At 40.7% G+C, this 18,253-nt stretch overlaps 2 protein-coding genes across 4 annotated transcripts in view; one reads left to right on the forward strand and one right to left on the reverse strand.

Annotated features, from left to right (window-relative positions):
* Positions 1-7,571: 7,571 nt before the first annotated feature.
* ino80c (INO80 complex subunit C) lies at positions 7,572-10,881 on the reverse strand. Its single transcript, XM_020092745.2, has 5 exons — positions 10,564-10,881; positions 9,178-9,294; positions 8,972-9,083; positions 8,322-8,389; positions 7,572-8,237 (listed from the first exon to the last, which is right to left on the reverse strand). Exons 1-5 carry the CDS (start codon positions 10,738-10,740, stop codon positions 8,106-8,108), a joined length of 606 nt encoding a protein of 201 aa, XP_019948304.2. The 5' UTR covers positions 10,741-10,881; the 3' UTR covers positions 7,572-8,105.
* Positions 10,882-16,692: 5,811 nt separating this feature from the next.
* Positions 16,693-18,253, forward strand: part of galnt1 (UDP-N-acetyl-alpha-D-galactosamine:polypeptide N-acetylgalactosaminyltransferase 1) — a 38,721-nt gene continuing 37,160 nt past the window's right edge. Inside the window, exon 1 of one of the 3 annotated variants that reach the window (XM_020093198.2) lies at positions 16,693-17,164. The gene's annotated coding sequence lies outside the window, so the exon portion shown is untranslated. Of the gene's footprint in view, positions 17,165-18,087; positions 18,121-18,253 lie in introns of those variants that run through there. The other 2 variants (XM_069537529.1, XM_069537530.1) reach the window with 2 other exon arrangements.

Below are 18,253 nucleotides of genomic sequence, written 5' to 3' on the forward strand. Positions count from 1 at the left end.
TCAGAGTGAGAATGTGTGTGTGTGTGCGCTTGGGGTCATTCCTTCTGTTTATATATGCACTCTTTGTCTCGCACTTTCTGCGACACATACACACACCCAGCGTGCACACATGCCTAAAAGGTAAATGATAGTGTACAACACGCCAGTGTATATCCGCTATAGTGAATAGTTGTTGTATTGTTCTCCAAGGGCAAGCAGAGCATAAGGCGGAATGGGAATGGACCAGAGCTCTTATGCACAGTGATAGGGATGGATGAAAGGTTTAAACACACACTGAATAAACTCATGCGCGCGCACACTCATGCACACTAAGCCTGTAACTGTTGTTTTACTTCTGAAGTCAATGCAATTACCTCTTTGCTCTCTCTGAGGTGTATCCAGTGTATGAATATGGCTGGGGAACACAGAGAGAATGTGTGTGCGTGTGTGTGTGTGTGTGTGTGCGTGCGTGCGTGCGTGCATGTGTGCGTGCATGCATGTGTGCGTGGGTGCGTGCGTGTGTGTGTGCGTGTGTGTGTGAGAATGGGTAGTTCTGCCTCTGCACTATTAAGCTCATAGCTACAGGGTGGAGGAATTTACAGCAAGGCATTGCCTTTTAGTTTAATTTTGCAAAATCACTAGTATATATATATATATATATATATGTTGCATATATATATATATATATATATATATATATATATATATGTGTTGTATATATATATATATATATATATATGTGTTGTATATATGAATTGATGTATTGATTTACGTAAAATGTCACAGCCTTAAAATCTGCATTATACACACCTGAAGAAAACATTTACAAGTTAATTCAAAGTCATCCAAGATTATTTTTCCAGTTGGTGATTATGGCAATCAGACTGTAAATTGGCTTTGGAGCCGAGCTGGTGATAAAACATCGGGTCTGAGACACAGGTCCAAAGATACACACAAATACACACACACGACTAAGGGCACACAAATCCAGGCCTGACATGTAATAGCTTTTAAGCACAGTGAGGCATCCAGTTGCATCACCAGCAGCAATGTGAATGGATGGGCACTATCATTAGACACAAACACACCATGGTAGGCAGGTATGAATAGATGGTCCGTCTCTGACTGGAGAGATTGGTTCCATCTGAAGTGGAAAAGGTTGTGGGGTCACATCCCTCCTATTACCTCTCTTTCTGTGCGATGACACTTTATTCACGTGAAAGGAGCTCTGCAATGGATGGAGCTAATCCCAGCCACGGAGAAAGATAGATACAGTATATAGATGGATGGATGGATGGATGGACAGACAGATGGACATAATTTATTAACTTTAAAGGGATCCTTTGTTTGGTGATTATACATACAGTGAAATGTATTTGTATAGCATTCTTCAAACAAACAATGTAATGTTAACAGCTTTATAGAATAAAAACAATAAAAGATAATACCCACCCTGATCCACATACAGAGCAAAGGAATAATAGCAGGGACTGAGGAAAGAGTAGGGAAAATCTCTGTAATTTGCAATGAGGAAACACCAAAGGCTGATAACGATAAAATAATAAAGATAAAATAATAAAAAAAGATGTTAAAAAATGCTAAAAGAGATGATAAAAATATTAAATAATAAAATGCTGAAAGAGATGAGATGTTTCGAGTGAGTTAAATCAGAAATAAAAATGTATTAAAATGAAAACAATCCTCGGAAATTAAAAAAATACAATACAATGATATTCTAGTAAAAGTCTAAGATGTATGAATAAATACACAGATAAATAAAATCAATGTTGAAGCTTAAGACCTAAAAATGTAGCTCTTGAGTTTTCTTTTAAAAGTAACAACATCCCCTGCTGCCCATCCAATTCTTTATTCTCAAATAATGATGTAAAATTCAGGTTTAAAACAAAGTGCTGCTCTTGTAAAAGTCCCAGTAGGTAGTTGAATAAATTCAACCCAATTCCACTCTGTTATAGGGAGAGGATTTCAGACCAGACCCTATTCATAAACCGAGCAGTTTAATGTTGCTTTGCATGCAGAAGATGGCAAGATTACTTTTCTGACCTTTTCTGAAAGATTCATCTAATAAATGTGTCCTATTTTAATGCAGTTAATAAAACTGCTTGTAAAACTATTTGAACTGGCAATTGAATTGCTCTCCATATTTAAAATAAATTTAGTCCCACGAGGGTAGCAGGGTATTAGCCTCAGGTTACATGTGCTTTCAACACAGCATAATACAAAAGTGTCATGAGCATTAAATAAATACAATGAAATGAATGAAAATATATGAATATGCCAGAGAAACAATTTACCAAACCCAAAACATACTGAGCTGAACCTCAACAGACAACATAATATTCACCATATGTTATTTTCTGGCTTGGCCGGGGTCTTTCTGTGTGGAGTTTGCATGTTGTCCTCATGTCTGAGTGGCCAAAGACCAAAGCAGAGCAATGATCTTCTGACCAACAGAGACAGGGGCCAGGTGAGGAGAGAGGAGAGAGGAAAGGAGAGGAGACAGGACATAGGAGTGGACGGGACAGGAAACACAAGAGAGGAGAAGGACAGAGAGGAGACGGTGATTGGGCCCATTGAAGGACAATCATTGTCCATCAACATGAAGTATTACCTTTCTCTCCATCCCTTATGCCTTCACATGAGCACACACACACACACACACACAGGAACATGCTGACCTGTGAGGGAACACTGATTGAATCTTCAGTGGGATTAACAGGGATTTAGCCCAGTGTAATGATATCTGAATGAGTTGATTAGCTATCTGATGACACTTTGCAGTTTGACCTCTACAGCCCAAGAACAACTGGTAACTCATCGCATTCTCTCAGGCTGCATGTAAACTAGAGCAGAGAGAAAACAAACGAATACTCAACCTCCTTGAGGCAGCCATCAGCATTTCTGTATCCAGGCTAAATGAACCGTGTAACTGTATTACCGTGTGGGCAGCTGCGGTGTGATCAGTTATGGTTAAATATCAGTGTGGTTTGTCCCTGTTAAGAGAGTGACAAATCTCACAAGCGGTGACAAAGTGCGCACATGAACGTGGCGAAGGGTAAAGGTTTCCCAAGAAGGATAAAATACAGCTTCAAGCAGCAATTATCGACACATGAAGAAATTGTGATGATGTTTAAGGAAAAAAAGAGACAGGAAAGAAGTTTGGGGGGAAATCGCAGCTTAAGCATTGCTGGTGGTTGGCCCCATAACCATACACCACAAGAAGGGAAAAAACGTTAAAAGTATAGTTTGTTATTTTGGAAACAGACATATTTGCTTCTTCGCTTCCTTGCTGTGCTCTCAGGTGCTATGAACCAGACGATTTGTTGTCTTTCTCGACTGAATTGAAATTCTAAAAGGAGAAGGGAAATATTGTAATTTATTAATAATAAAATAAGTTGTTAAGTCCATACAGATTGTGAAAATTGAAAACGACTGCTTCAAATATATTTTGAGTTTAGTTGCACAGTCAGATAAAACTTTAGACTGTATATAAAGATGGACGACATGACTATTCCCCCAAAAGTGAAGCCAAAGCATCTCGATTGCTCCCTGGTGGCTGGCTGCAGTATAGGTCGTAAGTCCAGCATCCTCCACATGAGTGGATGGGACATGGACCAAACTGAAAAGTGTCAAACGATTTATTTCTCATAGATGGTTTCTGTCGTTCTTATCACACTATTTGTTCAAAGGCCAATTCTTGGACTAAATGCTGGTCTAACACATTCAACAATCCCTCCTTCTCTCTGCCGTCACCGTACAACCCAGTCATCACCCCTCAGTCATCGTATAGAAGACTAATTATTGATACATACATTGAAAATGATAAGTGAGCATTGGACAGTGACGGCAGAGAGAAGGAGGGATTGTTGAGTGTGTTAGACCAGCCTTTAGTCCAATAAATCTCCATTCAGAGGGGAGAGGCTGTCTATGCTGTTACACTGAATCATGGTAAATGTAGTCTGAATAAATTCTACCAAAGTGAATTCTAAAGTGGAAGTGGTTCTTGGTACAAGAGATCCATAAACACACTGCAGACGTTAAAATATTTATTTCACAGGCAGAGTGTACAGATGCAATTCAGAGACATGGAGTAAGGGTTTTCCGGGAGGGTCCCTCTCTCATCTTGATGCGGATCTGTCCCGGCTGCTGTTGTGAAGTTGATTCAGATTATAGCTGCGCTCCATCCCGTCGCTAACACAGAGGTTATGTGAGGACTGTGGAGACTGTTCGAGAGCTTTTCACCCTCTTGTCACAAATACCTGCACACTGGCTTTCGCAGCAAAAAGTGAAAGTGACTGTCGTGACAGTTGGTTTCAGGAAGTTTTTCCCACTCTAACTGTGCAAACAGCTCTTCACTGAAAGTATTCTGCAGTAACATTTGCCTGGAGATGGACGTCTGTGAGCTCGGGAATAATCTTTGTGAAACAAAGTTGAAAATCTGATCATTCTAGATGTGTTTAAATCTGATCCCTGTCTGTGACTTGGTGTTCAGAGTCAAACTGAAGCTGCTGCAGAACTGACAACCACCATAAATATTGTGCCTCAGCTGCTGTAGCAAAATAATTTATGTGGTGAAGAAGCATCTAACAGATCCAGACTGTTATATCTGTGTTAACGGGCAGTAAAGAAGTTCACTTCTCTAGTTTGACTGTTCCAATAGGTCAAAAGCATAAATATGAAAGTTCCCCTGCTGGCTCAGCAGGCACTGGAGCTGCTCTATCGATCAGTTTACCAGAGCTGGTGGTGCAGTCCATTTCTCCGACCTGACATTTTGCACTAGCTCTCATTTTTCTCATATATTTTAAGGAGTAAGACATGTCGGATGAGTAATGCAAGACGGCTTCCATCAACAGCTTTTCCCCAACTTGTTGTGAGTGGATCAGCTTCTCCCTGGTTGTGATGGTTCACTGAGCAAAATGTGCATCAAGTATGGCCTGCGTGTCCCCCACATACTTCTGCAAAACTTTAATTTGTCCAATGACACTGGTGAAAAATAATCCAAGAAAAAACCCTGCATGCTCTGCACTGGGAAAGTGAGAGAAGCTATATAATTACTGTCTGTAGGCATTATACAGCACACCACGCCACCTCCATCATCACCAAAATGTGACAGTGACAAAAACCTGAGGGCAGACAGCACCTAAATGAGTACCGAGATGACATTAGTTCACACAGTGTGTCTCCCTGGTGGAGCAGAAAGTTGCCCGCAGAAGTTCAGCAAAGTATAAACATGAAAACAAAACCGACAGAGGAGCCACTCGCTGATTGGTGTTTTCACTCTCGGAAAACACATCCTGTGCGGTGCTGCAGGTGCCAAGACTTCCATCAAAGATAGATGAGTCATGTTACACACACCCCCAATCAATTTCTTAATGACGGTTATTATATGGTTGAGCTGTAGAGTAGCTAAATTACTTGCATCCATTTCCATACCCACTTTAGAATTAGTAATGATTGTCATCAGCCTGTTTGAATCAGTGTGCTCATTTATATATTGTATCATGAATTCTACTGTCAGTGTGCACTGTCACGTTTATAAATGAGGGTTTGACACCTTCACTGTAACAGTAGCATTCATATTAATATTTATGATGTCAATTATATGAATCTTGACTTGTTATGGCAGCCTTGTACTAGTTGGCAGTATTTATCAAACATAATGTGAGGACGGCAGTCAGACCTGTGACAGAACGGATACAGACTCTCCTGCATCAGTACATGTTGATAAATCCTCGGCTTTGTTCAGAGATGGACTCACATCTTTGATGTTACTGACTCACAGCAGGACACCAAACACTCAGGGAGGTTGGATATCGGAATGAGCAGAGCTCTAGCGCCCCCAGGTGGTGGTAAAATGTGACTGCAGAGACAGGTGTAGCTGCAGGTTTTAACTGCTCATATATGTTATTCTGTACTAACCCTAAACAAACAGATAAACTCACTTCTCTTTCTTATTCACATTGCAGAGAGATTTCCTAAAAACTGTGAAAGCACCTACACATTCATGCTTGCACGCAGACACACTTTACTGGATGGTGTGCTTGTGTAGCAGAAAGCCCCGGTGCCGTTCATTAATCACTATGTTGAGGTTTTGATGCCACAGCAGGAATGGAAATGCTGCTCTGACTCTCATAGATATACTATACTGCCTCCATCAGCTTCACCAGAGTCCAGAGCTGAGAGAAGTTACACTCAGGCATGAGTGAGGGCGTCCATTTGCACAAATGGCAGACACATTCCTTTAAAAAAAATTTTAAATAACATTCACAGCTGATCTACTGCTAATATAAAGTCTCACTCCAGTAGCTTGTTATAGCCCCTAAAACTCTACTTTGTTCCTCAAAATTACATATTTAAAAGGTTTGTCATGAAAAATGTCCCTCGTTTAATGTAACTCTCCAACTTTCCTCTTCACTTCTGACTGGTAACTGTGAATATGCTAATATAACCAAGACCCTGCTCCCCATCACCCTCACAGCACCATCTGCAGTTGTGCAGCCTTTTCCAGATACTCAGCGCCACCCACAAGTTGACAGGATTGGTTTCCTAGGTTTGTGACATCACAAACTGTGACTGATTGAGGGCCCGGTCACACATACATGAATATATTAGTGATGAACCTTCACATTCAATGTTTGTGAGTGAGGAGGCAAATAAAACATTTGCTTCTTGTGCCAAAGCAAATCAGTGTGGCTTAGCTGGGGGTTCGGCCTTGGTGAACTTTGACCTGAGATATTTGCTCCGCATTCACGCATATATGAGCATTCCCTGAAGGTAGAAATACTGAGCCATGGTGTTGTCTGCTTAATGTATGTTTTATTATTATATTAACGGCACACAGGTGACATGTTAACATATTTAAAAACTAGATCTTCCCGGGATGGAGTCTCTAAAGATTGGAAGAAGGGATCGGTGCCAACACAGACTATTGGGCAATGTGTATCCACAGAATATCCAGAATGAATTGATAAATGGTGATTTAGATAGGTTGGTCTGTCTCGCCATCTCAACAGGTAAGGACCCTCAGCTCAGTGGTTAGAGCAGTGGATTTTAAAAGGTTGCACACTCGTCGATCCCTCAGTGACCGTGCAGGTGCCTTTATTCTCATCATTTGCATAATAGGGATCATTCACATACGAAAGACACTGGGCCCCATTCATCAAGTTTGTGAAAAATAGCATTAAATATACCATGGAAAGGATCCTGGACGCCTGCCACAAGTGATTAATGAGACATCCTTACTCCACCAGTTGGAGAGCAAATCATACATCAAATGCAGCAGTGGAATTAAAAACCATGTGGAACCAATTCTACATTAACATACGACACATGTAAAATTAGGCCTGCTTCGTGTATCTTATAAAAGGAGACTGGATACATTTGCATAGCTTACAGACGGGAACATGCTGCATTTAACAGAAGGTCCAAGATAATGCTGAGTGCCGTCGTAGATGATTTCAGTTCATACTGTCATGATCAAAAAGTGTTTTATATCAGTGTTCAACATGTGATCACAGTCAGAACTTTTGTCAGTTTTGATCTGGGAAAAAAACACTAAAGGAAAAGAAACATACTGAAAATTCAAGTGATCTTTAATATGCAACACAAAAATAACAAGTAACAAACTGAAATGAAGAAACAACGATGACTCTTCTCTTAACCGATCAGATTACTTTCCACTGCCAAGTAGTCACATTGCTCCACAATAAAAGAGACAAACACGCTGCAGGGTTTGTAGGAACATTTCATTAAAAATATCCAGAGCAGCAAGAAATACATTTGAATAAATAAGCAAAGGAATTACCTACTGCTGTGTTTTCAACTAACTTAAAAAATAAGAATTAACTTTCTGTCCCTTTAAGGTTTTGTCCAGTTCACTGGACATTTTCTGATAGAGGGACATTATTAATTCCAGCAATAAGCAACACTCAATTGGTTTTTTTCTTAATTGAAAAAAAAATCCAAATTAGTTGTATGTGTCTTGTCACACAGTAACAATTATGACTCAAGCTGCTTTTTTCACGACAGCAGTGCAGATGTTTTTCAACTTGTGACAGTGAACCAGAGTTCTGCTCTGGTTTGATTCTGGTTCAGGGCTCACTCTGCCATTAAGGCACGATGCACGTTGCCTTTCGAAGGGCCAGGTAGCCTGTGACGACATCAGTGGGGAGGAGGCGGATGTAGGAGAACTCCTCAGAGGATGTGAAGCGTAGTTTTGTCTGTGGGTCCACGTAGTTTGCCTGAGGAAAGACATTGTGTTCTTTATACACGACTTGGCTCAAATAATTCTGCTTGTTAAATCACAGTTTTAGCACTATACTCACAGGCAGTCCAGAGATGTCAGAATATTTTTTGGCTGGCTTCAAGGAGGGAGGGGCATCTATGTTGTAGTCTGTAAATACATAAGGATCATTGGAATACTTTTTGACACAATAATGAGCATTTTTTCTAAAACTGACACTTTATCACCACAGTCTCATATTTAAAAGTCAAGTGTGTAGGATTTAGGGGGTCATTTGGCAGAAAAATTATATATAATTCTCATTTTCATAAGTGTCTATTGAGACTCATTGTGTTTTAACTACCTTGGAATGAGCTGATTATGTCTACATCAGGAGCAGGTCCTTCCATAGTTGTCAAACATGTTATGACAGTAGTTCAGAATGGACAAATCAAACACTGGCACTGAAGAGGGGCTTTCATGTTTTCATGTTACCTGTAATGTAACAGCATAGGTTCTCCTATATGTTTGGAAGGGGTGGTGACGAAAGGGGTTGGTCGCAATATGCATGTTTACCACTAGATGTCACTCAGATCTAATACACTGAACCAGCAACTGACCAAAACATAACTTTAGATCAAACTTTAATTACAACTAATTAAATGGATTCCTTGGTTGGCATATTAAAAGCATAATTTAAAATTCTACCATAGTGTATAAACAACATGTAGCAGCTTAGATATAATAACTCACAGTTGGGATCATCAAACTTCCAGGGTAAAGTCCGCTCTAAAGCCAGAATCTGTTTGAGATTCTTCCAGGTCCGATTCTTTTTGCCTGCTGCTGCTCCACCAATCCCAGAGTGCTGCCAAGATAGAGACAGAAGACAAGAGAAAATAAACTGACTAACAAGCAATAGAAGCAGGTAAACCTAAACCAAGGTAGACAAAGACACTCACCATGAATGTGGGGTCTTTGAATGGAGGAGGCTTTGCAGTGGGCTCTGTGGTAGGTGTTGGACCGCTGTCTACTGATGCCGCTGCCTTCACCTCTGCTACCGTCTCTACTACGGTTATCTGATGAAACATGAGACAGCAGCAACAAACCACATTTCAATTCTCTTTATGTGTTTTGAAGGTAAACAAAGCCAAAGCTGAGCTGCACACAGTGTAACCTGAAACCTAAAGCTTCAATTTAATCTATATCTTATTGCATCAACGGTGCTTTACAGTCATATTTGGGGATAAGAGAAGATGGTTATTTATTAGCATTTCAATATTGTTTTATAGACATGTGCAACGCTCTAATCATAATTTACATGACTCACTACACACTATAGTTTTGTCTACTATAATATGTGCTCTACTGATCACTTGGACTTCTTGACTCTGAGTATTTGCCATGTATAACTTTTTATGATGTTACTTTTACAGTGTAGTGGTTTTCAAGGCTCAAGGTTTTCTTTATTGTTCCACTTGGGGAGAATTGATTTGCAGCCGGGACTCACATCCAACCAATACACAAAATCAACTGTGAGAGTAACTAGTTAAAAACACTAAGAGCATTGAACTAATACAGGGAATGGAAATTCATGAAACTACAAAAGAGTACAAGTACAAACAGGCAAAGTACTAGGAATGGAAAATTTAAAAAGCAAGCACTAATGTACCAATAGTCATATGTGCAAATAAACAAGTAAGTGAAAAGAATGTACCCAAAGTACTACTTGCTTCTCGATAGTGATAAAGCAGATATGAAGCCTCTGAAGCCATTAAATAGACTTCCTCTGGGGTGGGTGGTCTGGATAGTCCAAACTAGCATAAACCCTCCTTGGGACTTGTCTACAAATTATCAAATAATTATGAAAAATGTCCATAAGCTTTGCATGACTCCCACAACACATTTACAAGAAATGTGGACAAACAATAAAGTTGATCTATCTATCTATCAAAAATCTTACTGGTCTATATAAACAATACAAAATGTTGAAACAAGTTGAAAGTTTATAATTTGTCAATATTGTTATTCTGAGTTTGATGTAATACTCAAAAGTTACATTGCAGTACAGCATACTACAATAGTTATAGACTCAGATCATATTTTACTACAGTAATACTCTCTCCGTACAGATTTCTGCCAATATTTTCAATTGAAATAATACTTGATAAATTAAACAGATTAGAATTAAGTGAAATAAAACTGACCAACATTTTAATTGTGAGAACTATTGACTCTGTCTTCATGTGCTTTCTCTGATCTGCCTTCACGATGAATACGATGTGTTTTAGATAATAACATATTTAGGGTTTTGTCTTTGTTGTTAAATTAATGGTTGTGTGTTATACCTGTGTCTGTACGGTCGGGGTCACCATCGGCGGGGCTTTCTTCTTCTTGCTGCCGCTCCCGGGGGCCTGCGGAGCGGCTGAGACCGCCAGGCTGCCGGGACGTTTCTTCCCCCGGAGAGCGGCACTGCTGGCGGCTGCCGGCTGGGCTCTGACGGTTATGGGGATCTGAGAAGTCATTTGTACTGATAACACATCAAAAACTGTGGATCTCCTCGATGTGAACCCAGTTTTCTCATTAAAACCCCTCAGACTTCAGCGTCCACCATCCGGACTGTAAACAAAACTTCACCCGGATATGGAACCATTTCACTTCCGGATAAGAGAGCGTAAAAATAATAATAATGTTTTAAATTCTAAATAATCTTCATTATATTATATTTTGATTATATTGATTTACAAAAATGAGCCAACAAAACTAAAATACTTCTAGTGCACTCATAAACTATGATAATCTAAAATAATGAATAAACCACAATAATAAGTACATGCACAAACAAAGCTATATAACTGTGTGTGTGTGTGTGTGTGTGTGTGTGTATATGTGTTTTTATTATTGGGGTTTATCTGTTTTTATTAGTTCAAAATGCGTGGAAAGACCAATTAAGGTAACAATATTGTCCTTCAACCATTCTATGCACAGGCTCCAATAAACATGTCAGCAATGTTTTTCTATTACACTATTATATGTTGCACACAACACACTTTTGGCGACACTACATATTTTATAGACTTAATCATCTGGAAACTTAAAGTAAATCTAACCTGAGTCACTGACATCTCTACAGCAAGGCCCAATAATTGGGCTGTTTCTCACAATCAAAAAAAGTTTTGGATGGACCTGTCTTCAGAGTAAAATTTGTCCCCAAATGTTGCCTAAGACAGAATCCTCTGCTCCCTTCTCATATAAGTAAACAATTAAACCTGCATGCACAGACATCACTGTCAGTGAAGTGTTACTGCCACCCTGTGTTTCAGGGGAGGTTCTGCACCCAGTGATCTGTGCAAACTGAAAAAAGGAGGATCATATAATTGATGAACAGTCAGTAAAGACTTTTTCAGTTCCTCGTGGGACTTAGATGATAAATCTTCTTCACCGTCCTCTAAAGTTGCACAGGATGGACTTTTTGTTCTTACTCAGCAGTTGATTGTAGCTTACTGATTGTATCTTGTATCTGTAGCCTTTTATTGATCTCTTATATTAATTATCATCTTAAAAAAAATTGTTGACTCTCATTCCTCTAATTTATGTTCTTCTGTATAGGTTTCGTCCTAAATATACAGTAAAATATCGAAGTTACAAAGCATAGGCCTGGGATTATTTCTATTTTTGTAAGTAATTACAAATAAAAATGTATGTAATGGCTCTTTGTTCTGATCTCGTCCATGGGATACAAATATATTTCCAACTATCATCAAGAAATAGCTTGGAATTGACCACAACTATATGCATAAAATTATAATAATATGTTTCTTCTCAATGAATCCGAAATTCTGTTTTATGATGAAGTTTTGCTCCCTTCAAACATTCCTGTCACAAGACTGATTTGATTCTATATTATATATATATCCACAAATAACAGATAGAGGGACATTGTGGGGGCATGATCAGATTTGTGTTTTTGTTGCTGAAGCACCAGAAAAAAATCTATGAAAATAACATAAAATCTTTGAGGGGTAAAGTTAAACCAACATGCACCATAATTGACTTTTCTAAACAAACAGGACAGTTTGGAGAAAATGTTTCTGAGTTAGATCCCACCTCCTGTTTGTCTCAGTGAAATTGATGTACCATCCAAAAACTTGAAACCTGTTACTCTGAAGATAATAGGTCCAGTCTTGATTTAATTTGCACACATTTAAGATTATTTCATCTTAATCTGAATGTTGTCGTGATCAAAAGAGGGAAAAGTATCCAGTATTTTATCCAATTAAGAGAAATGTCTTAATCCCTGCAGCCCCACAGTTGGGACATACTGCAGCAGAACACTGCGTTGCCAAATATTTACTGTTTGAATACAGTTATAACAGCAACTGAACTTACTTGGACCTGATGTGTGAAAGATTGGAAGTGAAAAAGCTTCCCTGACAGGGATCTATAAAGTAGTTCAGGTGAAGTTGAACAAGCTCTCCTGTCAGCGTAACTGCAGGCTGAAGTGGCCTCCGGTTATCTGCTCTTTGATTAGAATAGAATCCCAGGCCTTGGGAGGTACATGGTAATTCTCTTGTCTCTCAGTCACAGTGTTTCGCACAAACACCTTAAGGAGAGAGCGCCTCTAGCATATCCATCAATCTGCACCGGCCTACTAGGGAGGGCCCTCTCAGCATCCACACATCTCCACACAACAAAGATGTACCACATTCAAATTCAACACGGTGCCCTCTGAGCTGCTGCTGCTGCTGCTGTGGAGACCTTGATGAACTGAGGATGCTGGTGTTTAGTGTTTGAGAGCCACACACACGCAGTTGCTTTACGGAATCTTTACTGTCCTTGTCGTGTCTGATAGTGACTAGAGGACCACACTTGCTGGGGGAAATGCTGATTCAGAGGAAGGTCTCTCCAAATGTCTCATTCATATTTCAGCACTGGCATACTGCCGCTGCCAGCTACATGAATAAAGTATATCTAGAGACTGTGTGCGAGCTCAATTGCAAACAGATATGAATGTTTTATGGGTGAAGTTAAACTATGAGCGGATAACTGTGAGGCACCGGACCCACACACCCCATTCCTTATGAACACATCCTCTACTGTACGGGGCCGACAGCCGGCTGGAACCAGTGACATCAAAGTAAGAGATTTTCCACCACCTGTACTCCAGTTTATAGTCTAAACACATCTGGCTGCTACACACAGCTCTTCTGTCAAACAAGGGAAGCTGCTCTCAGCTGTCTGTTCTGCTTTTACAACTGTCCATCGAAAAAAGCCTTTCCACCATGATGTTGATTTTCAACCTGACACACACACATGCACATATGCTCTTAGGGGTGTCATTTAAAAGCACATTATGTAAGTCAGTTGGTGGAGTTTTCTGCTCTGATGACTCTGGAGTAGGGTTTAAAACAAACATGTAAACTTGGCACAGCCCGCAGCACCACTTTATTGATTTGCGTCAGCGAGTGATTGACTGGTGTTGGATATGTGTTAATGTTTGTGATGGGAATGGATATCTCACGTGTGCGAGAGCATGCATGTGCAGGCAGATCCAGCCTAGTGTGAGGACTTTTTGTATTGGTAGAAAGATTCCTTGGATATGTATGAGTGTGTGTGTGGTAAGAGACATTTCAGTTGCAGTAGTCAAAGAATTCGAAACATTGAATGCATGTGCAAACTTTATACGTCAAATCAGAAACAAAAATCTATGTACAGATAACTGAGCAAACCTGGTGTTATTCACTTTAGCCTCACGCCACTGTTAAACAAATTTGTACTGCGATGCCTTGCTCAAGGTTGTATCAGTAGTGTTTTGGCCTCCCTAAACTACAACTGAAAGTCCCAGGCCTGCTTCTCTATTCTACGAGCATGCTGCACAAAGGATATGGACTGTTTATTCAAAAAGAATAACAGGGAACAAACTGCTTTATCAAATCCAATCCTTCACAGCTTTAAAGTGGATTTGGTGCAGCTACAGTGGATATTCTCTCCCAACGATATGATTAGAGACTGTAAGAAAAAAAAAGGAAAAATTAAAAGAAAGCCAAGGTTATGAAAGCCTTTTGCAGATGTATAATGACTAATACAAGAAGGCAAGCTTGTCGGGGCGGAATGCAAATAGGCTGTGTGTATCACATATTTAATCATTCACTGTGCTGTTTCTTGCTTCCTGAATACATTCCGCCTGACCTGACCTAGAAGTGTAGCTGTATTGCTATTCACATCTCATCAAGTCGGCGCAGGGTGGTTTTTGTCTGTGCAGGTAGAACGTTGAGTCATAAAAATGATACACAGCTCCTTGCTGAATTCATTATGTGCAACAGGAGTTTGGCAGTGACGCTGACACCGACCAATTTGCATGTGCTACTCTGAGAGAGTGGACAGGCACAGTATCTTGCACATCACATTTTGGCCTCAGTGAATCTTTCTCAGAGTTGCACCTGGGACTGCACTGCCAATCAGAAACAGAATTTACCACCCCTGTGAATAAGCAGTCAATAAATTAGTATCAAGTGAAAAAAATGAACTCACTGAATCGGGCGGCCACGCTCTGCCTGGCAATGGCAATAGCCTGAGCACTCCCAAGTGCTTCTCTTATTCTGGTAATAAATCCTGATGAAAAAAAGGTTATGCCTGCAGTGAAGACATTTAAACACTCCCCTGATGGAACAGGTAATAGTGAGCAATACTGTTGACATCTTGTTTATAGCCTCTTGTAACCGAGACTCTCCCATTTGCCGTAAACAGTTCTCCTGTTGCTTGTGGTGGAAAAGAGGAGACAATTTTCTTTGCCACTCTCTTTTCTCTACTTTTTTGTCTTTTTCCTTTCTGTTTTTAGCGTTATGTGACAGCGCCTTAAGTGGATCTGAGGTCATCCAGGATGGATGGTATGTTTTTGAAGCGGTGGCCAATAAAAAAGGCACAAGTTATGGCCCTCTGTCATACTGAGCTGACCAGTTTATACGGCGTGCCACCACACAGGTATATTTCACTGTAAATTTAACTGCAACATCTGGATGATCACATGTGCTTCCTGTTGGACTGATAACATGGAAATGTTTTGTTTTAAACAATGTTTTGCATGTAACTGTCTCATCATTTGTAATTGCATCAATTGACCTGATAAGCATGGGAATACAAAGCAGCTTTGGTGAATACAGTCTGATAACAGGGATGTTGAATACAGGAGCCAGTTATCATATCCTTTCATAACCTTAAGTCTGAGTGCCCTCAAACTTGAAAAAAGAAGCCTTCATTTGTGTGGCTTGTTCAAAAACAGATGCATGCAAACATTTAAGTGTGATACCACTTGATAAAGGCGACAGCAGCACCAGAGGGCAAGTTCTAATGACGATTGGCCTCAGTATTGTCTTTTTTATTTGACTTGTATTTTGTGAGCTGATATTCTGGTTCTCTGCAATTCCCTGAGGTTCAACATGTTGCTGTTTGGTTAAACCAGGATAAAGGATGCCTTTTGGTCACAAGCTGTATCCCACAGAGTTATTCACTAAAATGTCATAATGCTGATGGTAAGGATCTTGTCCTGGATGTAAATGGATGAGTATATAAGTATTTGTCTTAATGCTCCACTCATCTCTGTCAGACAGTTTATTTTGTATAAATACTTGATACACTTCCCCATTTATGTTGGACACTTTCTTTTCTCATGAATGTTGTAAATATTGTGATTTTATTGATGTGCTCTGTTGCACGTGGCATCTATTGATCCCTCAATAGATGTCTCTGTAGTTTATATGTGTTTTTTCCTGCTGAAAGTGTTTTCAGTAGTTTTTCCTCACTCTTGCTGAGGGTTCAGGGCAGATGATGTTGCACTTTGTCAAGCCCTATGGGACAAATTGTGAATGTGGGCTATACGAATACATTTTGACTTGGTCTACAATTAAAACATTGCTCTGTTGCCAATGTGGTTTAACAACATAGACTATACCACTTTAGTTTTGAACAGTTTATTCTACATATTCCTTTAAGTCTTCTCTCATATAAAACAATCAGCTGTGGTACAGAGTATGCTAATTAAAATTCCTGTCTTGTGAATGTGAGGCAGCAGCTTCCCTGAGGGTTAATTTACGGCTGCAGTAAAAGATTTACCCTCTGGTGAATTATAATGTGTGATGTATAATTATAGTTCTAATGCAAAGACTGTCTGACTGTTTGCCCTTTGACTTTGATGAATTCTTCTTTATTATAACTCAGTCCTTACTCTGATTTGAGTTAAATTATGAGCCCATATTAATAATAATAACTGTTACCTATGCAGTTAATCTCTACAAGGCTGCATTATTCTATTTTATAGAGCTTTTATGTCAAATGAATGTATTTATTATTCAGTATATTGTAACCTAACCCTAACCCATTTTGTCTTAACCTCGGGTCCAGACTAATTCCTGCACGCTGCACACATTCGAATGCAGTTGTAGCACTTCTTTAGTAAAACAGGATGGGATCTGTTGTCGTATTTCTTCCGGGTTGGTGGAGGGAGGGATGAGCGGTGATGCTGCCCGTGTTCGCCTCGCACATCAGCAGCCGAGCTCCTCTCCTCTCCCTCAGTGGGTGAGACAGACCCAGGCAGAGGCAGCACGTCCGTCCGTAGAGAGGGGGAGCTCGCACCGCATAGCGCCGCTGCCGCCGCCTGAACCCACATTCACAGTCTCGCTTCCCTCCCCGATGGATGTCTCCTCCGCCGCCGACTTTTTGACACCGTGGTCGCGTTCACCGTGAGAAACACCTCGGCTATTTTTTCCCCCCCGAGGTTTGACTCGTCGACGCGTGGAGAGAGGACCACACAGCTCCCTCCTCCCTCCACCATCATCGTTAGCAGGCTAAGCTAGCTAGCCCCGCTAACTTAGCTGCGATACTTTGCAACCGCCGCTGCTTTCTGCCCGTCGTCTCTTCTCGTCGGAAGCGGACCGAGGAGCCCCGTTACCCCGGGTAAGCTAACAAAGCGTGTGGAAGTCATTGTGTTGTCGTTGTGTTATTTTTCCACCACCCGCCGCAGGCTTGTTTCTGGCCGGCGGGGCAGAGAGGTTATCTAGCGGCAGCGGGCTGCGCTGCTACAGCGGAGCGGCTCTTGTTGACAGAAGCAGCCAAGCAACCGAGATGTGATGCGACTCACCGCTAAAACACACGGATTGTCACTTTACTTGCTCGTTAACGGATCAATACCAGCTCCTCCACACACGGTCAGAAACGTGCTTGAAGAAATAAACTCATCTCATCGATATCGAGGCTCATAAATACTTTTACTGTCAGCAAATGTCGATTTGTGGAGAATGGGCCACTGCCAGAATAATATGATCTCACACTTGCCGCATATGGCTGCAGCCAGTTTTCCTGACAGTTCACATGGTGTGTGTGTGTGTGTGGAGACAGTTACCACACAGCCTGCACCCATGCACGGTATCATACAGCAGCTCCTGCTTTAAATGGACCACAATGGTTGACGTGCATGTAGTCTTCCTCATCTGTGTCTGTCCCCTGAACCTTTCAGAGCTCCAGTGTTGCATCACAGCCTGGAAAGATGAGCTGTGCACTGGGAATTTAACCCCTGATGGTGCTTGTTGTGTCTCCTGTGTCCTAATAGAGGTCAGATGATTTAGCTTAGCATGAATCCTGTGAAGACTCCCAGTCATTCAGATCCTGGTTTTCACAGAAAGTTGAATCATGTGAAACTGGACTAGATACTTGCAGGGGTTATCAACGATGAGAGGACTTGGACTGGCCTTCATACAAATAGGAAGAGAAAAGCTAGGGACCTCAATCGATCTGTTCCTTTTGCTTTTTGGGCTGTAGATTTAGAGGTTCCTCCTCCTCCTCTGTTAAACTGAGGGTAATCACATTTCCTGTAATTCAGTCACTTGGTTGAAGCATGTGCAGGATCACGGTGTGTAAGTCTCTCTGTGTGTGTGAGGAGAAGAGACTCACTGAGTGAGTGACAGAGGAGAGAATGCATGAGCGAGTGAGCATTAACAATGCTGTAATTATCTGGCGAGATAAGAAAATGGATTCACTATCAATCCT

Source organism: Paralichthys olivaceus, chromosome 13 (genome assembly GCF_024713975.1).
Source record: "Paralichthys olivaceus isolate ysfri-2021 chromosome 13, ASM2471397v2, whole genome shotgun sequence".
NCBI lineage: Eukaryota > Metazoa > Chordata > Actinopteri > Pleuronectiformes > Paralichthyidae > Paralichthys > Paralichthys olivaceus.